Here is a 25,477-nt window from a genome sequence, read left to right as displayed (position 1 = left end):
GGAAACACATGTGTCAGAATTCCGGCAGGAAAATTGGGTCGGTGGCCGGGAGAGGTGCCAAACATCGGGCTCGGGACGAACGGGGATGAAAGAGCTTTGTGCCAAGCTGCACGGTGTCAGCCATTCAGTGCGCCAAGAAGATTATACCAGTGGATCAGGAGTGAGGAGCCAGGCGCTTGCTACTGGTAATATCTGGTTTCATGGCGCTGTTAATAATGTTTATGACATGCTGCTAATTCCCAAATACTTTTAGCAAGTAAGTGGTAATCCAAACTTTGGCCAAGTATTGCAGTTTTTGCATTAGGTGGAGATTGTTCGTGCTATGATTAAAGTAAAGTAACTTTTATAGCGTTCTAGGTAGCACCCAAAATTACCAACTGTGTAATTTCCACGTATAATGTGATGGAGCAACAGTGTAAAGGCACCTCCAGAGTGATAAGGAGCAATATATACACATAAAAACATGGTAATTGCTATAATAACTATTAAATAATGTGTTATGATACTTTTATCATAATATTAATTACAAAGGAATACATAAAGTGTACAAACACGTTTTGTTAATTCATTTAAAAAACAGTGTAATAACACTATCGAAATATGTTTATCACATCCCCAGTACTAAGTAAACTATTACTTTTATTGTAAAAATAGTGTAAAAAAAGGGAAATTAAATATTTTTTTTATTGTTCATTATTTTCTAACAAAAATATCAAAGTATTTTATTATGGCGAGAGTTATAAATATAACAACGTGAAAGTACATTCGATTGTAGTAACTTAACACAAAACCAATGACAAAGTTGGGTAATACTTTTATTGGCATAGTATTAAACAGGTGAAAAGAAAATGGGAAGGCAGGATTTTTGTAAGAGCCACAACAAAGTGAAATTCCCCTTTCATTGAAAGGAGCAGAAGATATCTCTGTCGGATACTTGATAGTAGGCATTGTGTGTGAATAAATATAATATTCAATGATGCATATAGAGCCTTAATTATTAGTAATAATATTAATTATTCATGCTCGCCTTGAATACATTTCTCCTTCCCATGTTGAATATTGAAATTACAATTGACTGCATCAATCTATTTAGCCATTGAATTTTACAATCGGCAAATTCATAGCTCAAACAGATAGACCTTTAGAAAGCGCCTCATGAAACCCAAGTTCAGACAAAAAGCGCCTGGGGCTCTGCAACCTGGCTTCCCATTCACTAGCGCACTGACTGACGCTCTTCTTTTTGGTCACTTGATCGAGCGAAGACTAAATCATGTGATGTCACAAAACGCTTCTACCCCCACCCACCCATCTCCCACCTCATCCTTTTGCCACCCCACAAACAAAAATAATACAGTTATTTTCATATAGCGCTTTTCACGATGCGTATACAGTTTCCAAAGGCTGCAAATAACAGGTGTCATGATTTTTCTATTTACCTACCTCAGCAGGATGGAAGACTGAGTGTGCTTAGCAAGGATTACAAACTTGTAGCTGATGAGTGATGGTAGTAAAAGGGAGGGGGCAGCATTTGCCAATTCTCGCCTAGGGCAGCAAAACACCTAGAAACGGCCCTCATACCAGGACATGCAAAACATGTCCTACCTTTCACCTACACAGCACCCTGACCTATGGGCTACCTAGGGCCTACTGTAGGGGTGACTTAGGTATAATAAAGGGGGAGTTTTAAATGCCAAGTCAAAGTGGCAGTACATTGCACACACAGGCCCTGCAGTGCCAGGCCTCTGAGACAGGGTTGAAAGGCTATTGGTGTGGGTGGAGCAATCAGTGCTGCTGGCCCACTAGTACCATTTAATTTACAGGCCCTGTGTATATGGTTACAAGGGACTTATAAGTAAACTAAATATGCCAATTGTGCTTACACCAATGTTGCCATGTTCAGGGGAGAAGTACATGCATTTTAGCACTGGTCAGCAGTGGTAAAGTGCTCAGAGTCCTAAGGCCAACAAAGGAATCCACAAAAAGAAGAGGTAAGCAGGCACAATGTTTCAGGGAAGACCACCCTAAGGATGACAGGTCTAACTAAGGGTATCAGTAAAATAGTGTAGGTAATCACATTCAATATTTTTCAAAATTCAATTAGAAAGAATCAATTGCAATAAGCAAAAGACTGGGCTCACTTAGTAATACAGCAAAAGCATATTCTATTTACATAATCATAATTCAAGATCTATGTGCTCAGTGCTCAGGAGATCACATAGTGAGTGAAAAACAAACAGTTAACAGTGTGTATAAGGAAAAACAATGACAATGTTACATCTCAGCAATTCTTGTATTAGGAATAGTAATGTTTTTAGAAATTACATAAGAACTTAATGTCTAATAGCCCTCTCCAAATGTCAGAATCGTCAATGGTGTTTCGACCCAAGTGGATACATGGGTCATCATCAGTACAAAGCTACCTTTAATTAAGCAAGAGCATGAACTAGTACTTGGGAACATTATTTGAGTTCAGATAATGAAACAAGAGGCCTACATTCATTGGCCTGGATGGACCGGGATGAAATTAGCCAGCTGAAGGCCCACCTGAAGGCTGCCAATGCCAGCAAGCAGAAGTCGCCCACGTGAGGCAAAGTGACACTTCAAACTAGAGGAATAAAGATACCAATCTAGGTGGTGGGGCCACCAGCATGTTTTCTAAGTATTGCAGAGAGCTGCATAGAGTACAGCAGCCCACAGAAATACTTTATAAAAATTAACTTTGTTTCCTGTGGTCTATAAAACATGGCCCCAAGAAAAGTTTATGATGTAATCAAGCACTAACAGAGCTGGAGCTTTTGCTCTTCAGCTCAGAAAATAATGTAGGGATCCTTTGTGGTTGATCTTCTGGCTGCATTATGTGTCCTAAGAAGTGTAGAAGAAGGACTCTAATGCAAGTTATTTTGAACACAAATGCTTTAATAAAATGCTTATTAACAAGTGTTGCAGTGTGTGTTATTATTGATGAATATCTTTGAATATGGTTTTAAAATCTATTAGTTTTAGCAATAATTATTTACACGTCAAATTATTTTGTAAAGATGTGATCTTTTGATAGTCTAAAGGCTTATATTGATGCCCTGACTCCTTGACAAAGCCAATAGGGATGCCTTTATATATTCAAGTCGTGATCCCTAAACAAAGGCAATAGACTTGTGTTGTATATTGATGAAGTCACCCCTTGTCAAAGCCAATAGGACTACCTTTTATATATTCAGATGAATTTAAAACATTTTTAAACCCTAGAAATTGGCCATTCTATTTGGACATTGAAAATATACAAATTCACTGTAAAATCGAAGGTTATAGTAATTTTTGGTACGGAAAATGTCAGTTAAGGTGTAACATTTGAAACTTTAAAAAAACACCAGTTACTCCGTCATGTACTGCTTATGACTTCACATATTACATCACTCTTGACATGTTCAATGACACCATTGATGACATCAGTGATGACATCTCAAGCATCATCGTTGATGACATCATGCAGCCGCTGTGTTTTTCACTGATTGTGCTGCCACCAGGGAAGCACGTACGAGACTGGCCTGTGGCAGCTCTTTCATTGAAATAGAGCACACTGTTCCTGTTTGCACCTGGCACATATGCTTAATGGTGTGCCATGGAGCCAACAGAGACAGTGCGCCCTATATGTAATAAGGGCCCTGGATTATCTCTGCAGCACTATGAGTTTACCTGCTATTTTGATAAAAAATGTTTCGATAATTTATGGAAGAACATTGGATTTTGCCGTTTTTATAACTTCTACAAGGCCCAAAAGCATCAAAGCACATAGGTATTAAGGATCAGGATGTATAGGGCAACAGCTTGGAAACACATGAAAAGGCTTAGACAAAATGTATCTATATGAAGATATTATGAAGGAGATAATGGGTATTTTAGAGACTGATGAGATCTGTGTCTATCCTGATGAAGGCAGAAAAGCCAACATTTTGTGTGAAAAGTCGATAAAAAAGTTACTGGAGTGAAGAGGAGCACAACGCTGGATAAGTTCATAACTGCAAATGGATTAAAACTGATAAGGTCTCATCGCTATTAGTTTTATCTTCATCTGTCAGGATTTACAGAGCGAAGTCCTTTTTGTGTGAATGGAAGGGATGGTAGAGATAGGATTTTAGTTTCTCTAAATTATAAGGGTAGATGTGTTTGTTTTCCAATATTATTAGGCTGAATAAGATGATGACACTTTAAATAAATTAAAATACATATATTCTAAATGGCAAGTAGTTTCTTTGTATCTCTAGCAATAAAGTACATAACTTCAGATTTTTGAGCAGCCTTGAGAGTGAAGGGGGACCCTGTACTGATTTGTTCCTAGAGCCCTTCATTATAAAAAATGCTCTGACCTAAATGTTTGCTGACACTGTTCTCAGTGTGGCTAATGCAGGCCATCTGGAATTTTGAGTGCTGCACCCCATCAATTTGGGATTGTTATCTACCTTATATGGCCACATCTTCTTGACGATAATGGTGTTTGTCATAATGGTGGCCTGCTAAAAGGTTTTGGGAAGGTAAATGGTCTGTTTCTATCTATTGGAAGAAGCAATTTATTTTAATATCTAATATTATTCTTGGTACCTGTAATTATTTGTTAATTAAATGCATTCCATTACCTAAGTGTAACTTTTTACAATATTTATTTGTCTTGTAATTCATTTGAACCAATTTAAGCAATTCATTATTTAGCCTATCTCATCATTGGTAATGTAATTAATTATAAAATGAATACAGTCTAATCCATACTAATATAATAAAGAGAGAGCCCAAACTTTTGAGGCGGGTAATCTCAGGAACCACAGCACCAATCACAACACCCAATACAGCGTTGGAAAGGGCAGTTGCAGCAGAAGGACATAGGCTATGCAGACGCCCACCATATACATTTAAAAGGTAAAAGAACCGTGCCAGCAAAGTAGTCCCTTGTGGGCGTGTCTGCGTTGTGCTGTGGGTGTGTGCTGGGGGCGTGACAAACGCTGGGGGCGTGTGGTACGTTCCGCCCTTCATGCCATGTCTCATATCGTGTGCTAATCCCACCCTGCTGCCTTTAAATACCCCTGCACCCCATAATCATAACCCACCTTACTCCTTAAAATACCCCAACACCCTTAAACACTAACCCATCTTAACCCTATAAATATACCCTGTACCCCAAAACCCAAACCTATCCCTAAACCCTAAAAATACCCCTGTACCCCAAAACCCAAACCTAGCCCTGAACCCTGAACCCTATAAATACCCCTGTACCTCAAAACCCAAACCTACCCCTGAACGCTAAAAATACCCCGGTACCCTAAAACCCAAACCTAGCCCTGAACCCTAAAAATACCACTGTAGCGCAAAAACCAAACCTACCCCTGAACCCTAAAATACCCCTGTACCCCAAAACCCAAACCTAGTCCTGATTCCTTAAAATACCCCTGTACCCCAAAACCCAAACCTACCCCTGAACCCTAAAAATACCCCTGTACCCCAAAACCCAAACCTACCCCTGAACACTAAAAATACCCCTATACCCCAAAACCCAAACCTAGCCCTGATCCCTAAAAATACCCCTGTACCCCAAAACCCATACCTATCCTTAAACCCTAAAACTACCCCTGTACCCCATAACCCAAAACTATATCTGAACCCTTAAAATACCCAACACCCCAAAACATATACCTCAGTACCCCAAAACATATACCCCTATACCCATACTTACCTTATCCAAACATTAAAAAAAACATGCTTTTACCATTCATGCATTTACAACAAATTTCGTTGTAAATGTATGCATGGTAAAAGCATATAAAATGTAATGCCATGCAGTATAATGGCATTGCGGAGTCATGGTACTTTTGTAATGAAAGTATGCGGAGTAATGGTATGCGGAAAGAAAGTTGCGGAATAATGGGTGTTTACCGTCCCACGGTAAGTACATTGGTGGCATGGCGGCCCACATCTCCATCAACATACTCATATTTTTTCACCACCCATTTCAAAAAATGCCCAGGTCTCTCTCATTGATGGCCAGCACCGACATACACTTTTAGAGACACCTCCCACCACAAGTTCTAGAATTGCGAACTTTAGAGCTGGGGAGCTACGTTCGAATCTCAGCATCAGCTGAACATCCTGTGATTCCAGGCAAATCGCTTTGTCTCCCCGTGCCTACCACAAATTAATGTGTTCTTCTGTAATGTAATTTGTGCTCATGCCATGTTGTCGAGTTCGCGCTATACAATATTGCAAGGAAAAATAAAGTAGGGAAACTCGAGTTCACACACTACTGAACACGCACTCTTAAGTGCATCAGCAGTGCACTGTGAATCGAAGCGTTTCACAGGCCTGTCACAGATAAGAAAGCTATCAAAACGAAATCCTACAAAACAATATACTACTGGCCGGCAGCAATTCATACCCGGACAACGTCGGGACGGGCTGCTAGTCATTTTAATATAATAATATAAACATTACCTTTCCAAATAATTAAATAATTGAGAATGAATTAGTTAGGGGAGAGTATGTAGCCTTACGGCTACAGTGGTCCATTTTGAAACTGGGGAAGCGGGTCTGAGTCTCGGCAACGTTGCTCAACATCCTGTGATTCTGAGCACATCACTTAATTTCCCCCTGTCTAAAAAAAATGAATATTTCCATCCGTAAAGAAACTGGTGCTCATTTTAAGCGCTCTGATACCTGATATCCTCGGGGTCTGGTTCACGCTATATAAAACTCTAAAAAAAGAAGAAGAAAAAATGAAAAACTAGCACAAACTACGATTTTAAGTTATTTATTTATGTTGTCATCAATCTAAATCGAGAATCTCATCTTAAAGCATAAATATTTGTATTTTGTAAATTAATTATTTGTTTAGCCTTCTTTAAAACCTTTTATTTATTTCACATTTTGGTTTATTTAAAAAAAAAATCATGAATAACATTATTTATTACATTTTCAATTTTACATTTTCAATGTATATCACTTTTTATTACATTAAATTGTCTTAAGTTACATTTCAAATACATTAAATATAGAATGCATTTGTTTGTGGTTACCATGGGTTCCCCTTTCTCTTTTTCCTTATATACTTGTTTGTATTAATTACATTTTATTTCATTTTTATAGATGGCCCTCTACTTGTTATACTAAGATGTGTTACTTACCTTTGGTGATGCAATGTCACAAGATATAGTGGCTGGCAATGTATTGGCCACTACATGCAGCCACCACAAAATAGTGCTCATAATGATGTAGAGATTACAATAAGTGTTGGAGAAGTAGAGGTGGTGGCATGTAATGCACTTCTGTCAGTCTTTTAAGGTCTCTTTATTATCTGATGCTCCTATAGTAATTGCCAAGGCCCTAGTCTTTAAGACAGTGTCACAGTTGATAAACGCGTACTCTTAGGATTGCAGCTAAATCATTTAAATGCAGTAGATTCCATTTGGATTTTGTTGTGCACATCTTAACTTTGTACGTCTGGACCTTTTTCAGAATATTTTTCGAGTTTAGAGGTAATTTGCCTTTAAAAAACTCCAAACATTTATTTCCATTTGCTATTCACTTGCACTAGGTTAATGTTAGGTAGGCCTCCTTCTTAGGCACACACATGCCATGACAGAGGCACATCCTTCTAATCTTCTTGTGTACAAGGTCCAGGTACTAGAATTGAAGTCTGTGGTTTTTGAGACTGGTGTAACAGGCTGGAGTTGCCGGACCAGCAATAATTAAGGTGGATTAACTTCACAGCTGGAATGTTGGAGGTTACACACTATCAAAACTACCTTCTCTAAATGCAGGGCTGTCTGTTGTCATCAAACTGCACTAGACGTTAAGGGGGTCATTATCATGGTGGGCGGACAAACCCCCGGTAAATGGGACCGCCCGCAATGCTTGCGGCGGTCCCGCACATACCATTAGGATACGCCCGCCACACTGGCTGGCGCATCCCGCATTTTTAACATTGCAGCGGCCGCCCGCCGCAATACCAGAAATGCAAATTGTGCATTTGATTGTACAACGTGACAGGCACCGTGCGGTGCCTGCCACGTTGTACATTCAAATGCAAGAGGGTACCATAGGTGCCCCCCCATGTGCACCTCCTACCCCCTAGAATCCCTGGGGGTCCGCTACGGGCCCCCATTGTTGAAAACCGTATTCATCTTAATATGGATGGCGGTGTCTACCAGACACCGCCACCATATTAACAGCTTTTCCGCCCGGTCGACTCATTGACAGGGTGGAAAACCGTGCGGTGCCTGCCACGTTGTACATTCAAATTCGTACCCCCCATGTGCCCCCCCTACCCCCCAGAATCACTGGGGGCCCGCTACGAGCCCCCATTGTTGAAAACTGTATTCATCTTAATATGGATGGTGGTGTCTACCAGACACCGCCACCATATTAACACCTTTTACGCCCGGTCGACTCATCGACTGGGCGGAAAACCGGCGGACGGTCTTTCCGTCCACTGGGGTCCCCCCTGCCATAGTAATATGGCGGGGGAAATTTGCATGCGGGCGGGAGGAAATGTCGGGCGGTGGCGATCCGCCCGACATACTAATGGGCCCCTAAGTTTTGAGTTGAGTAAATATACCAACTCTTATCAGTGTCCAGCGGTCAATCTGCTTGTATAGTGCAGTATATACCTGTAGTAATCATTAATATGTTGCAGTGCAACTTTGTCTTCATCTTGCTGAGGTTTGGACCAGGAGTTGGAGGCGGCATTCATCTGATGCCTGAAAAAAATGATTATAAATATATATTAGGGTAAAAATGCTGTGTTAGCCAGAAAAAGTAACAAAATACAACATATGACTTGGTAAGGGTAACATGTAGTTTGACTGCTGGTTATGAGGACCATATGGTCTCTTCTTTAGGTAGTCTGGAATACACAGATATGGACCTCCACCCCTCTTCTTCACAAGGTGAGTGCTAACCCATTTCTCAAGCTGGTGGAGACTGCGTGCAATTTGATTTTCCATTCCTGTTAACAGGAACGTGTCTGTAATATTGTGCAAGAAGACAACTAATTAAAAATATGCAAACCACTCACCTTCTCTTGCAGAGAACTGTTTTAAATGACAGCTGAGTGATTCCTGTTTTTTGTTTTTTTTTACTAAACTTGAATTGAATATCACTTAACACTGTGAAATGCAGAAGGGATGTTCCTTCCCCCCTTCCTATAAAGCATTCAGCTCAATCGCACAATAACTGACTGAGGGACAGGCCGAGTCAGTGCTATATTTGTAAAATAAAAAATACATCAATAAGTGCATGGACCCAAAGTGTATCTTGGTAGTCTATAATCAGCACAGTTGCATTCTGGAAGGCACAGGAGGGGCATAGCACTTTAAGCCCCAGGAGTTCCAGCGGCAGACGCCGCCAACACCGCTGCATGCGCCGGAGGCGCCTATCTTCTGCACGGAAGCCCATTGCATTTGGTGAGTCACAGGAGGGGGCAGAGCACTTCAAACCCCAGAAGCTCCCACAGCAGGCACCGCCAAAGTCACTGTGACATGCCTGGAGGTGCCTATTTCCTTGGTGGGGGCTCCTGCTGCGCGGGAAGCCCATTTCATTCTGCGAGGCACAGGAAGGGGCAGAGCACTTCAAGCACCCGGAGATCCCATGACAGACATCGCAAATGACGCTGTGACGCCCCGAGATGCACCCTATTTTCTTGGTTTGGGGCTCCTGCAGTGCCGGATGCACGTGGACTCACCCGGGGCACGTGTACGGACGAAGAGCAGACCCGTCCGCGGCTGACCAAGGCTGGGCTGGTCCACTGCTTTTGGTCTTTTGAACTGGGCCAGATTGGACATAGGCTAAACAAGGTGCTGCCTTTCCATTCCACCCACTTTTCACCCCCATACTTCCTCCACCCTTGTCGAGTTGGGTCCATTTGAGTATTAATTTGTAGGTACTGGTAAACAGACATAATATCGACTACAAAATATCGAATGGACATAATATCGAGTACAAAATATAGGCTGGACAAAATATCGAATGGACAGAATATAGACATCAAAAATATTGTTTTGAAGGTAAGTAATGTAATATCGAATGTTAAAAATATAGAAAGTTAAAATATCCAAGTATATAATATAGGTTATTAAAATTATCGAATTTTTAATAATATCGAATTTTTTATAGTGTTTGTTATGTTATTATATGTGTGAAAAGTGTGTATTTATGTTATAATTAATTTCAATTAATGAATTTTTATTTTTTATTTTTGCGTAATTTAATTCTGTAGCGGGTTGTGGGTATATAGGGGAATAGGGTGGAAAGTAATTTAATTATAATTAATTAAATATGTAAATTTATTTATTGGTATTCATTTTTAATTAATTGTTAATTAATTTATATTTGGTAATTAATTAAATTTTAATTGGCAATTAATTTTAATTAATTGATTAATTGCTAATTATGTTAATTTTACTAATTTATTTTTTGTAGCGGGTTGTGGGTTTATAGGGGAATTGGGTGGGAAGTAATGTATTTATAATTAATTAAATATATAAAAATATTTATTGGTATTTTTTTAGAATTAATTGTTAGTTAATTATTTATGGGTAATTAATTACATTTTAATTGCCAATTAATTTATTTTAATTGATTAATTGCTAATTATGTTAATTTTACTAATTTATTTTCTGTAGCGGGTTGTGAGTTTATAGGGGAATAGGGTGGGAAGTAATTTATTCATAATTAATTAACCAATTCAATTTATTTAATTGTTTTTAATTTGAATTAATTGTTAATTAATTTTTAATTGTTAATTAAATAATTGTTAATTTGTAATTACTTTGAAAAGGTAACTAATAGTAAAAATTAATTGTAATTTTAATTGATTTTTTATTGATATTAATTTATACTGTTTTTAAATAATATAAGTATTTACTTTCCCTACTGTTGCACTCTCTGGAGTGGGAATAGTCATTTTTACCCCTACGCTATCCAACACTTTCCCTACTGTTGCACCCACTGGAGTGGGAATAGTAATTTTTACCCCTACTCTATCCAACATTTTCCCTACTGTTGCACTCACTGGAGTGGGAATAGTAATTTTTACCCCTACGCTATACAACCCTTTCCCTCCTGTTGCACCCACTGGAGTGGGAATAGTAATTTTTACCCCTACGCTATCCAACGCTTTCCCTACTGTTGCACCCACTGGAGTGGGAATAGTAATTTTTACCCCTACGCTATCCAACGCTTTCCCTACTGTTGCACCCACTGGAGTGGGAATAGTAATTTTTACCCCTACGCTATCCAACGCTTTCCCTACTGTTGCACTCTTTGGAGTTGGAATAGTAATTTTTTCCCCATTCGCTATCCAACGCTTTCCCTACTGTTGCACCCACTGGAGTGGGAATAGTAATTTTTACCCCTACACTATCCAACGCTTTCTCTACTGTTGCACTCACTGGAGTGGGAATAGTAATTTTTACCCCTACGCTATCCAATGCTTTCCCTACTGTTGCACTCTCTGGAGTGGGAATAGTAATTTTTACCCCTACACTATCCAATGCTTTCCCTACTGTTGCACCCGCTGGAGTGGGAATAGTAATTTTTACCTTTTACGCTATCCAATGCTTTCCCTACTGTTGCACTCTTTGGAGTGGGAATAGTAATTGTTACCCCTACGCTATCCCACGCTTTCCCTACTGTTGCACTCTCTGGAGTGGGAATAGTAATTTTTACCCCTACGCTATCCAACGCTTTCCCTACTGTTGCACCCACTGGAGTGGGAATAGTAATTGTTACTTCTACGCTATCCAACGCTTTCCCTACTGTTGCTTTCTTTGGAGTGGGAATAGTAATTTTTACCCCTACGCTATCCAACGCTTTCCCTACTGTTGCACCCATTGGAGTGGGAATAGTAATTTTTACCCCTACGCTATCCAACGCGTTCGCTACTGTTGCACTCTCTGGAGTAGGAATAGTAATTTTTACACTTCTGCTATCCTACGGTAATAATATTGGATATTATTTAATTATATTATGTTACTATATATATATGTTTTAAGAAATATGATTGTAATTTTTTTTATAACTTTCATTAATTATTTAATTATTATAAGGTAATTTAAGAATTTTTAAGTATATTTTAGTAATTAATTTTTAATATTAATTTAATTTAACATTGTTTTTAATAAAGTCGATATTTTTATAAACTATATTTTTGTAAACGATATTTTTTACTCGATATTTTTGTACTTACCTGTTTGTAGATACAAAGTCGATATTCCGTCTGTCGATATTTTGTCGCCGATATTTTTGATAGTCGATATTATGTCCCTCGATATTATGTCAGTGATCCGTAGGTACTCTATGTATGATATATACTTACTTATCTGGTCCCGCAATCAACCTGCGCAGACAGTTTTAGATTATTGAGATAACTGGTCGCAGTAGTCCCCATTTAATTGGTTGCCTTCAAGCATAGGCAAGGGAAGGTAAATGTGGGCATGCCAGGAGGGGATACAGCAACCACTTTTGACTCCTTTTTAGCTAGGGTTGCTAATGTCCTGTCTAAAGAAATAGCTCTAACTGAGAGGAAACTTTCCATGGAAATTATTAAGTCTCCTGACGACTCCATGCTCTATGCTGATCCTTTGACATTGGACGATTCACCTGGCTCAGCACCCAAAATAAATTCCATTGCTGAACTGTCGGACAGTATTGATGTTATCCAGGAAGAAGCTTCCCTCATGTCTGAACCTCTAATGAAAAAGAAGAGGGGTGGAGGGCGAAAAACCACTCAGCCTCCCAAGATGTCTGGCCCGGCAACTCTGGCCCAGACTGATTTGGGCCAAGCTGTGGATCAATTAATTCCTAAACTTGAAGATGTGATAAAATCACTTTTGGCTGCCATTCATTGAGGCCCAACTTAGCACCATTTCCAAGAAAGCAGATTTTTTTTTAAAAGGTTGTGGTGGCAGGGACCAGTCATGCAGCTGGATCCATGCCCATAGTCCCCTTAAGGTAGGGCCGCAAGTCCGCTGGGCATAGCAATACCCCACAGTTAGGTCAGGTGGTCAAACCACCTGCACAGGACGGTCCTTGAATTTATCGGGGTTCAGGCTCATCTATAAACATTGAAGCAACGGGTGACAGTGTGTGCATAAAGGCTCAGAGGCATCCCGGCGGCCATAGGGCTAGCCCTATGGTCGCCCTAGAGTTGTGTATCTGCCCGAAGGGCCCAGTGATCATGGCTCTAATTCAACTAGACCTTTTCCAATGATAGATGAGGACAGTGCCTATTTAAATCTGCCTCCGGGGTCAGCTCCTCTGGTGGCTATTCTGACAAGTGTCGCACCCATCAAGCAGGGCACAATAGAGACTACAGTAGATCTATTGCATTCGGTTATCCACTGGTGTGACAACACGTTAGTAAATGGACACTACATATCACCACATATTACTATACCTAGAAGAGTGGGCTGGATCAGCTCTAGTGCAAAAAAGGATAGGGAGGGAGATTGCATTGTGGTTAGTCTAAGACAGTCCAAACACACAAAAGCTATGGTTGACAGCTAGTGCAGGCAAGAATCAAAAACTACAGTTAGGGTTGTCCCGTTCCATTTCTGCTACCCCTCGGTATGTTATACCCAATGTGCTCCTACACTAATTGGGCCCCTCTACCAATGCAGTGCTTGAACATATGGTAAGCCATTCCTTTGGCCAATAACTTTGCTCCACTTGAGGTTTCAGACAATATAGATTGACAAATGGCCTTACCAAGTGTTGGGACAGCCATAGGGCCTCCTTTATTACCAATTGAAGCGTCCATTTCTTCATCCCATTTTGGACTCTACCCACCTCAGCCCTCCAATCATGAAAATAATGACCTGGAATATTGTGGGTTTAAGGGCAAAAGAGATGATGCTCAGTGGCTAGCGACAATAGAGTCATGTCTCGCAGTTGCACTGCAGGAAACCTGGAACACATCTGATTCCTTTGTTCAGGATGGATTCACCTCCGTTTTTAAAGCTTTACTTCCCTCCACGGCAGGTCGCGCTAAGGGCGGCCTGCTTAGTCTGATATCTCTTGAAATCACCTGCACTACCAAGGTGGTGACTTGGCACTCACCTCATCCACTAGCGGTGGAACCAACCTTTACCAAGCATCCTACTCTGTTGGTGATTAACTTCTATAATTCTTTTTGTAGATACAATGACATTAAACACATTGCAGTCCTGGAGGGATTTCTTAAGCACTATGGGCAGGTGGGACGCCGATGTTATGAGGTCATTATTTTGGGATATTTCAATGTACAACTTTGCCAGCGTAACTGCACGTTAGGCAAGAGACTCTGGACCGCCTTATCACCATCTGTTAATTTTGAACATTCGGACCAAGGTCTCCGGATAGAGGGTCTACTTGCAGCCAACAATCTGCTTTGTCTTGAAGACACAGGTTAATTAGATCCTGCCTCAACGTTCACTGGTAGGGGCTGCTCCTCTACCTTTGATTTTGTCCTGGTATCCGCTCCTTTGCTCCCCGCCATGCTCAATTTAAACTCTAGTTGGAGTAGTTTTAGCAATCATTACCCCCTGATTTTGGAAATGGTGGGGTTCATGTCTTTCATGGAGTCGAGTGTAAGAGCCTATCTAATAGGGAATTCAAAGCAATAGATCAATCACATAGAATTAATGGGGAGAAGGTACTACCAGAAGTTTTTTTAAATAAGCTATATGCAGAAGGTGCGAAGACATCGAACTCTGTATTGATAAATGCCCACAGGACAGTTCGGTATTAGACGCCTGTAGCAATCTAACTAAGTGGATCACAGATTATCTAACGGATAGAGGCAAAGCAGGACACTCTAAGGGGGAAAAACGGTTTGATGGTGCATGCTCCAAATCACATAAATCCCTTGTGACCCCTTTGAAGCAAAAACCTAGGGATGAGGAAAGGGTGACGGCTTGTAGGACAGCCTACAAATCCGCCATTAACCTAAGAAATAAAGCTTAAAGAGATCAGGCATGAGATAAACTAAGTTAGGCCATGTGTATTGTTCAATAGTTCTAAATTCTGGGAAGTGGTTCCCAGCCCTTTTTTTGTGGACCAGCACTCCTCCAGAGTGGACTGTACCATCCTTGCTGATAAATGGATCAAACATTTTGAACTGATCTATAAGGGGGTACCTAGGTGAGAATGATATTTCATTGGTTTGGACACCCAACCGTTGACCATTATGGTGGATGAGGTACATAAAGCCATCGTGGCCACAGCTGGGAGTAAGCGCCCGACCCAGACTTGGTTCCGCCAGACCTTTATAAAGCTGACCCCGTGTTGTGGGCCAAGATTTTGACCCAGGTTTTTAAAGCAGTAGCCGTGAGTGGTCTGCTGCCCTCACGGTCCACTGCCGTCATCTTACCCATTTTCAAAAAGAGAGCGAGGGACGACCCAGCTTGGTATCGCCTGATCTCCTTACTTGATTCGGTGGCAAAAACTATGGAGAAGGTGATTTTGGACCGATAAACACTATGGCTAGATGACTCCAATGTATTTTCAGACCTACAATATGGCTTTAGGAAAGGAAGAGGAACCTTTGACCAATGTATTAATTTGCTCTTGGTGGTTGATAAATATTAACCCTGGGCATAGTTGGTGTAGCGGGACTACGCGGAGGTCCACAGCATTGGGAACAAACTCCCATGGAACTCCGCTCCGCCACCCGCCTCCACCCCCCTATTAACAATGAATTAGACTTTAATGAAAAGTAGAATAAAAACCACTTACCTGTACTGCGGCATCCCCGGGCTGCCCCCTCCTCTTCACTCGTCTCCGGGTAATCCTTGCGAAAACTGCGCATGTGCCTGCACATTTCTTGTGAGAAATACCCATGCACGCGAGGACGCGCATGTGCAGTTTTTGCAAGGATTACCCAGAGATGGCGAGGAAGAGGTGAAGGGCAGCCCGAGTATGCCACAGTACAGGTAAGTGGTTTTTATTTTACTTTTCATTAAAGTCTAATTCAACTCTGCACCGCTGCGGAGTGTTCGGAGATTTGCCTACTCCGTGTTCTCCGCGGAATGCTGAGTAGGCAAATCTCTTTTTGGAAATGGGGGGTGGTGATGGACAGAGTTTCTGAATGATGCAGAATACTCTTACCAAGTCAATAGATCATGATTTTAAACCATCACCGTTTTTTAGCTCACTGCACCATCCCAGCTCAGAACCTGGCTATATGCAAATTAGTCTGTTCCTGTCCCAGTGCATGATGGGAACAGGGCAAACCAAACTACCAAGCCAATTCTTATACTGGGAAGGAAACAAGCGTCCGGGGACCGGTTTCTGGCATCACAGCCTTCTTCGGCCCGGCTTGCTTGAATCCTGATGGTGCAATGAGCAAGGGACTCACGTCTGAGTATACCCTCCCACACATAGTGTGGATAAAACCGATTTTGGAAAAGGAGGGTGGTGATGGACAGAGTTTCTGAATGATGCAGAATACTCTTACCAAGTCAATAGATCATGGTTTTAATCCATCACCGTTTTTTAGCTCACTGCACCATCCCAGCTCAGAACCTGGCTATATGCAAAATAGCAGGCAAATCTCTTCACACTCCGCAGGCCAAGCAAAGTTCACCGCCCGCGGTTAGTAAATATGCAATAGCCAAAAGGGGATGTGTGCACATGGCCTTTATAGTCTTAATATCCACATTTGACAGAGTCAATAGGTCTAAACTATGGCCTTTGCTACTAGACATGGGCATGGATGCTGACCTGGTGGCCTTCTTACACTGGTCACAATCAAACCTGACAGCCTCTGCCAGATATAATGAAAATGGCTAACTTTTGTCATCCTGGGAAGTTAAGAGAGGGGTAAGACAGGGATGCATCCTAGCCCCCATTTTGTTCACCCTATACATTAATAAATTAGGGGATGCAAAGACATCCCTGGAGCTGGTCCCAAACTCATCTCATCTCTGCTATATGCAGATGACAAGGTTGCCAAGACAGCCGTGGGGTTGCACAGCCTTTTAAATACTTTTACTGATTTCATGGCCTCACTCGACCTTTCTATTAATTTTTCCAATCACATATAATGTCATCAGGTAAAATGAAGCTCTCCAAACACAGGCTATTTTGCAGGGGGAAAGAACTGACTTAAGTTTCTAAATTCCCTTATTTGGGTGTCCTGTTCGATGATACGGGTCATGGGTGGCTCAGAGCACACTCAAAAAGCACACGTTGGCCATAGCCGCTGGAGCCACTATTGCATTCACTAAGAGACTGGGGGCCAAACCATTACCCGCCTTCCTGAAGGTTTACAAAGATAAATGTATAACCCTGGCCACATATGGCAGTGATGTCTGGGGTTACAAAGATGTGAGTTAATTGCAGGAGTCGGAGAATAAATTTCTCCGCAGACTCCTAGCAGCGCCCCCTGTACCCCGTCCTTTATGGTACATGAGGAACTTGTGCAGGGTCACATCTCTTATTTCATCGCAATGGCCCCATTAATGCGGTTGTTGAAAATTTGGTCCAACCCCACTCCTACATTGAACCAGTTTGTCCTAGAGGACTATATGAGGCTTGATGGAGCCCTAGATATTCCACGGCTGGGTTACATCTTAGAGCAGTTAAAGAGTCTAGGGCAGCCAAAGCTATTTACACAACATAGGCTGATTTGCCCTAGTGAGTTGGGAGATATTAAATTACTGTTCTTGGCCAAGAGGGTGGCAGAAAGGCAAAGCATGGAAAGTATCAAGCCCACAATAAGGCACTATGTAATATTGAGTCCAGGGACTTTAGCCCAACCTTACTGGGCTTATATTAATAATAATCCACATCACCATTTTCTCTTAACTAAGTTTAGGTTTATTTTCGTTCACTGGTGTTTATCTGTTCCAGGGGGCTTTTCCAAGCCAGGTGACCTAAAGCCTTGCTTCTGCGATCATTTTTCGGAACAAAATCTTTTACAGTTCATCTTTTTTTGTGATTTTTATACTTACTTATGGGGAATTTTTTTTCTACTTTTAAGCCACTACCATTTTGCACAAGTGAAGCCAGCCCTGACACATTTGCAAATGTTGTCTTCACCCCTGATCTGCTTTGGAGTTGCCAGTTTGCTAAGAAGTGCTATAAGACAAAGGAAACATTTTTAAGGCATAATGTGAGAACTTTTCGTTCTTGTTTTATGATGCTAAATACCAAGACTGTCTAGTTCAGATTCCAACTCATGCCTATTTCTTCAACCACCACCAGGGGTTAATTTGTAAAAATAAAATAAGTGCTGGGGCTCTCATCAGGAGGCAGCTTGCAACAGCCCATTTCTCCTTTTAGCGCTGCCTAAAACAGAACCAATTATTAACCATGAAATTGGGGTGAGGATGGGACATAATGGCCAGAGCTGCGGAATTTGGAGCTGGGGAACCAGGTTTGAGTCTCGGCGTCGGCTCAACAGCCTGTGATTCTGGACAAATCTCTCAACCTCCCCCATAAATGTGTCCTTAACTAGTGCTCATGTAAAGCGCCGGTGTTGATAATTAAGTGCTTGTGCTGAGCACCAGAAATCACTGGCTCAAATTAAGCACTGCGTGACCCCCCCTAACCTGTTGGTCTTTTTATTCTCAATCTTACTGGTTCTTTTTCCTCCCTGCTGTCTGTTAGGGGCACTTGAGGAACATACCTTAAGGACATGAACTATCAGATTACAAAGCGGAGAGTTGGTGTGCCGATACAGAGGGGCAGGCAGTGGCATACTCTAGAAAAGTTAGGTGCACAGAAGGTAAGGGACCGAAACAAGTCAACCTTGCAAACCCCATTGACAGGTGGCAAAAGACACAAGTATGTATAGGAACCCTAGACGACAAATAAAGAGTGTACTTCAATTCACAAAACAAGCTCTTATGTGTCCTGTTGGAAAGGCAGTGGAGATTCCTAAGAAGTATCAATATCACACTGTCAAGGTTAAAGCTTAAATCACTTAAGACTACATGTAGTTCAAGACAACCAAAGCAAGGAGGCATTTTCTCTCCAAAAGAAATGCACTTATGAACAGGTGAGGACAAAATATTAGTACAAGGTGAGCAGCAGAGAGAAAACTGGTTTAAGTAAACAAGCATGGATAAGGCAGAAGAAACTGAATTGTAAGCTTAGGACTAGCAAGGCAAAGGTGCATAACTAGAGACTGAATAGAGCAGGGAATGAACTAGCAACCTAGGAACTGTAACAGCAAACATAAAAGAGCAAGACATTGATGTAATACAAGAAAATGGACAAGGCAGGAGAAGCAAGGATATTAGGAACTGTAACAAACTAGGCAAAACACACATGAAGATAAAATATTAATAAACATCAGGACAAGCACAAGGAAGTTCAACTCAGCATCAAGCAATCTGGTATGTCTTCTAGGTGAATTAGAGACAACAAAAGGGGAAACAATATAAATGGGCGTTAAAAACAAGAAGCCAAACAATGAGACTGTGGAACAGTATAGGAGCTGCAGGCAGTACCAAAAAGAATAAGCAAAGGGATACCTGGATCAGGAACAATTGTACAAGACAGGAAGCAAAGGGAAATTGTAGCAGAAACACAAAGAATGAGCTATGGGTGAATTAAAGAGGGAGTAGCACAATGGCTGCCTTTGACTGGAGGCTGGAAGCTGAAAATAGGTAGGCAATGCAGGGCTGAGGGAAGAATGTATCAACCTGTGCTAGAACATGACACAAACTCTGGCAGAAGTAAGGCAAACATTGTTCAGCAAACTCTACACAAGTTTTCAGGCATAGAGAGGTTTCAACCATCAATGTATGGACCAGGAGCTTTAGACAGTGGCCGTTCATAAGCAGTTCAGGCAGCAGCACGCCCACAGTGGTGGCACATAATGGCGCTCATAGGTGTGTGCAATCCCTTTCTCTTCCAGGTCCAGGAAGAGATAATCCAGTGCTGAGGAATAGAAGGACTGGTACTATTGAATGTGTTTCAAAGTGGTTATTGGGTGTTCATGAGTACTTGGGCAGTGCACATTTGGAATGTGTAGTCTGTTGAAGCAAATGTGTCCAGTGTGCCCAGGATTGAAATGGAAGGCAGACAGAAATCATATTGGGACTATGAATGATTTCTAGTGGTGATTTCCAAGCTACATTTGAACCTTATGCTGTGCCCCTCAGAGGCAGAGAAATTGAACCATAACGCTGCCTGTCACAATTTGCCTCACTTTCTCTTCCTCATGCCTCCCTTTTGTTCCTCCCTCTCTCTTGCTTAGAAGATAAATCATTTGTCCCAGTTACCCAAAAAGGAGTTTTAGTGCCCACCACAAGCAAACAGTGGTACAAGTTAAGCTCCTCACATAACTGTTCTTGACAACAAGCAAAAATAAAGATATCATCTTTGTAACACATATGAAAAAATAACATCAAGAAAAAAAGCTAACTAACTAGTTCATAGTTTCCTAGTCTACAGCTAACTCTTCTCTCCTTTCTCTTTTCCAGTTGTGGTGGTGTTCGCCTTCATTCTCTGCTGGTTACCTTTCCACGTTGGAAGATATTTGTTTTCTAAATCCTTTGAAGCTGGATCTTGGGAGATATCTGTTATTAGTCAATACTGTAATTTGGTTTCTTTCGTTCTTTTCTACCTTAGTGCTGCTGTCAACCCTATCCTGTACAACATTATGTCCAAAAAGTACAGAGTAGCCGCATGCAGGCTGTTTGGACTCAAAGCAGCTGCCCGTAAAGCACCCTATGCTACCAAAGATGGAAGTTCTCCTGTATGGACAGAGTCCAGCGTCAGCACATGACAAAAGGAACTACAAGGGTAAAACACAGACCTACACATGCCAGCCAAAGATTCCCCAAAACCGGTCTCAAGATCATGGTTTCTGGTCCAGGGAGGACCTGGCTTGGCAGTTTGGGCTGGACTGTTCCCATTGGGCGCAGGGTCAAGACTGATTTGCATATGGCTGGGTACAAACCTGGGTTACGTGGTGAGCAAAATAACGATGGATTAAACCAAGATCTGTGACTGGGGGTGACTGCCTGAAAAGTTTCAACACCCCGTCCATCATTTTATTTTGTGATGTTGCTTGAAGCGAGCCATACAGCAGCAAAGGAAGAATCAGATACAAAATGTTCACACAGAAGTGGTGATGGCTGCATCCAGTCCATAGGATGTCGGCAGCTTCGCTTTGTGAAATAAGCAGCGTGCTAAATAAAGACTAAGCGTGGTGTAGGAGCAATCACACATAATGTTATTGCACTGTCATTTTGTGTTGTAAAATTAATTTCCCCAAGTATTCAATACAGAATTGGTGGGTTTCTACACTGACAGTGAGGCAACTGCATTCTGAAACAATCATTTCCTTCAACCTGCCACAAAAGTCTGAATAACACTTGCTAAAGGGGGAAGGGCAAGCATAGGTTGACAAAGTAAAGATGTGTTGATGTACATGCTATCTGGTGCATTTTGTGATGACATATAGGAGAGGACAAGGACATGCATTGGGTTCGAATTGTGATTGTAGAGAGGATGCAAGAATGGCAGTTGCCATGTTTTGATCCCTTTGACTGATACACCAGTGATGTTACACCCATTCTTATATCTGTTACGATTTGAATAACTACCAATGACTTTCACAGGATTTAATGGAGATTGATTAGAGCTATTTCACAAAAGTCTTCTTTCCTTTGGAACCATGAGCCTCCCAAGGCCTTGTCTAATGTTTAACATTATTATTACTGCTACTAGCACTGCCAATGATGATTGTAATACTATTAATAAAAAGAATACCTAACATGAATAATAATAAAAGTATGAAGAAGACTGAGAAAAAGAAGGAGGAAATATTGTCTACAATGTTCAGGCAGACTGTTGTTTGTGGGTTAACCTATCGAACTTGGAAGAATAACAGTCAGAGTTGGCCCTCCTTTGATTCAAGCATTTTCCTACAGGCTACATTCAGATATGAGCAGTCACAAACTACTCATCCTCTTTCATTACCCATACAGGACTGTTGACCATTCATTACGTCGGGTATCTTCTCCAATTATATAATGATCCTAGGGGGTGTTTAGGATGACGGGCGCGGTAAATGTCTTTTTCCGCACTTCATGGGCGGTCTTTGCGACCGACGTATTATGATGGGCATTGATAGCCCATTTCCCGTCCGCTGTGGTGTTTGTGGTTCCGCCAGAAATCTCCATTCGCACCGGTAGCGAACGGAGCCAATAGAGAATTAACACCGTGCGGAATGCGGTGAAGATCGCGGTCATATCACCATGCCTCAAACAGCCCATCACACTGCTGCGGAGAATCCGGCTATACAGGGATGGCGGTGGCAATACTGCAGATAGTTCCATGTGTTTGCATCCGCTGGATAAACGGCGGTCTTTGGCCATGCCCAGCAAATCCGCCGGCCGCGGACGGATTTTCAGCTTTTCCGCCGGTGAATCCTGGAATCCGACCGCTGCGGTAGGGTGTTTCAGGCAGGGCATCCTAATCTGACCGCCGGTTTTGCCGCGGTACCTGCGGACGGTACTTTTTCGCAACCGCTGCGGTTGGGATGCTTTTCCGCCCGCCATCCTAATGAGCCCCTTAGTCTGGCTTCCCAACCCATTGGCAAAATAGTCCTGCTTGCTACTTCTCCATGTCAATCTCCGGAATAAATCAACTATGTACCAACATTTTATTCAATTAGCTCCCTTTGCAAGTTCGACTGATTTGAAAAACCTTTTGATGCTGCAAACCAAGAATGCTTTTAAGAAAGCAACTTTACAATTGAAAGAAAAATAACTTCACTAACAGTTAAAAAGGACATCAACCGAATACCTTGAAAATACAATAAATGGCATTTTCTGTTTTTTACTACCATACCTACCAATTAATATAATATTCTGCTATTCAATAAAGATTGTCCTATTTAAAATAAAAATATCTCTTTCTTAAAGCACGCTAAACCAATCAGAAACGATAATACAAGTAAGTGAAGCAGGTTCTTGTTAATTACAAAATAGTATGCCACTTTGGAGCTCTTGTCAAGTTAAAAAAACATGGGGCCTCATTTATGAAAGCCTTGCGCCACCGATGCGTCACTTTTTCCCATGTTAAAAGTGACGCACCGGCGGCGCAAGGCCTTCATAAATAAGGCCCATGACTTGTCATCATTTGGTTCGTAAAGCGATCAGAACGCATAGTTAGGCTCCAAAAATGGAGTTCACATCAACCTCTCTCTATCTTAAACGGCATTGTGCAAATTATAGGTTTATGTCTTACATCATTAAATTATCTACGTTTTCAGAATTATGTGAATGTTGCAAAGGGCAAACATAGCCTAGTGACCTAAGTCAAATGCATTCACTATTCAAAATGCATATTATATTTTTATTAAGTGTGTGTGAAATGTATTAATCAGACTTGATTTTAAAGTTTTTTTTAACTTTAATTTATCTTTTATTTTAACTTTCCCAACTTTCCCATTTTTGCAAAGTTATGAAACTTTGTAAAATTAAATTTGCAGTCGAAAATCGTGGAAAGGAAACATTTTATGCAATAAAACAAGTAAAACCTAACTTTTGTAGGGTAAAATGCCACACCAACTTTTTTTCTTATGTAACATTTTGCCAGCAAGCAAAATTTTACAAAACCGATAAACTTTGACCCTTCTGCAAAATATTAGGACAGAAATCTAATTTTGCACAACTCTACTGCACTCAAACAATGATGACGTCTATTGTTCTCTAGGAGTCAATCAAAATTCAGCCCATGTACCAGCGATTAGTCAAACAATACCATGGTAGCTGTAACTAGGCTGAACTCATGTTGCAGAATTCAATGTACAATAGGTTTAGTGGTGTATATGTGGGAATGGAAGTACTATTACAGTATGATTATGTCTGAGAAAGTACACTACTATGAACTGACTTGCAATATAAACAAGGAAAATTATATGAGACTGACAGAGAAGTAGCCTTCACTAAATATATTAATGAAAATAAAAAAGAGACTTTTAATGGATGAGGACGCAGTTTGCAAAGTGTACCGTATCTATTATCAATATTCAACTCACTTTGATACTCACTGTTACATGATGTCAGGTAAGCAGGTGTTACCAAAAGTCACTTGACAGCGATACCTGGGAAAGTACAGACTCAGGAGTTGTAAAGCGAGAGAGTTGATGCAATATAGAAAGTGAACTATGGTAGCTCATGTGCAAATTGACAGCAGGTGGTTAAAAACACTTGGAATTCTGGGTTGGCCAAAGAGTCCAAGTCGGTTCAGGATGAGTTAGTAGCCCAGACAGTGCCTGATTATGAGTAAAATATCTCTTTGAAGAGGTTGGTTTTCAAATCTTTTATGAATGACAGCAATGTGGACATTGATGCCAGTTAATGCTCCAGCTCCAATATGCTTCAATGAGCTCCAAATTTGACACCTTTGGACTCTAGTAGTTTTTCTGCCAGGTTCATTTCTCTCCTATTTTCAGGGGCTGATCTAATTTGCATTGCTGGATCGGAGGTACTGACTAAGGGGCTAATTACGATGTAGTTAGGAAAGGTTCCGGATGGGAGTCGGTATTTCAGAATGAGATTCAGAACCATTGTTTCTGACCGAATCGTACAGATTTCCCAACGACCGATTACAATGCCCAGAAAAGGTACGGGCAGTCCAAATCGGTTCTGAAAGGCATTGGGTCAGTCCAAGTCTTTCAGAGCAGAATCGTACAACTCTATGGACACGGCCTCCACACAAGCACTTACGATGACCGATTCGGACAGCTGTTCCAATTCGGTTTACCTGAGACTAAACAGCTGTTGGAATCAGTCTTTGGGGGCCTGTTGCGGACCCCGCTTCTCCCGGAGGCATACAAATGTAGCCCGTGGGGGTACCCAAGGGACCCCTCTTCCCAATCATGCACAATGTGGTGGACACCATGCGGTGCACGCCCCAGGATGCAAGGTTTTCCCCAACCACCCCTTTTTTTCAATGGTAGCCTGTGTTCGCGTTCAGAACACAGGCTCCCATTGAAGCCAATGCGAGTCCCACAAACGATGTTGTAAAGCATAGTAATCGGTTGTCTGGATTTGGAGGAGCCAAATCATTTGGAAATGAGTCCGGAACCGATTAGTTCGTAACAGTTTCCTATCGAGATCATAATCGGGTCCTAAGAGCTTTGTGTGGGGTCAGGAATCGAAGGTAATTGGGTCTGTCTCACTAGGATATTAATAGACTGAATTGAATTGAACCATTTAACCATGTGCTCTGGCCCCTTCACACGGGAAGGAAAATGCACAGTGAAAGAAAAAGATTGATCTCTGACACTGATATTTTCCAAATTTAAAAGCGAACTGGACTAAAGTTAGCCTTAATGGCACAGCTTGCCAAACTGACCGTACATGGGTAATCCCATAGTCACAGGGATGGGGTTTCTGTAATTAGTGGACATACACTACATAAACATTGCATCATTTAATATTACTTCGAAGCCTGCATCTTAGTATAAAATATGTCTAGCAATCTTATTACA

The 25,477-nt window shown here is 41.3% G+C and overlaps 1 protein-coding gene across 1 annotated transcript in view; it reads left to right on the top strand.

Moving 5' to 3' along the window:
• Window positions 1-20,755, top strand: part of GHSR (growth hormone secretagogue receptor) — a 62,332-nt gene extending 41,577 nt beyond the window's left edge. The window contains exon 2 of the mRNA XM_078666143.1: window positions 20,451-20,755. Coding sequence (XP_078522269.1) covers window positions 20,451-20,755 — 305 coding nt within the window. The remainder of the gene's footprint in view (window positions 1-20,450) is intronic.
• The last annotated feature ends 4,722 nt before the right edge of the window (window positions 20,756-25,477 follow it).

This window comes from Lissotriton helveticus, chromosome 11 (assembly GCF_964261635.1).
Source record: "Lissotriton helveticus chromosome 11, aLisHel1.1, whole genome shotgun sequence".
Classification (NCBI taxonomy): domain Eukaryota; kingdom Metazoa; phylum Chordata; class Amphibia; order Caudata; family Salamandridae; genus Lissotriton; species Lissotriton helveticus.
Note: the sequence above shows the minus strand (reverse complement) of the source record. Positions and strands in the feature narration are given on the sequence as shown.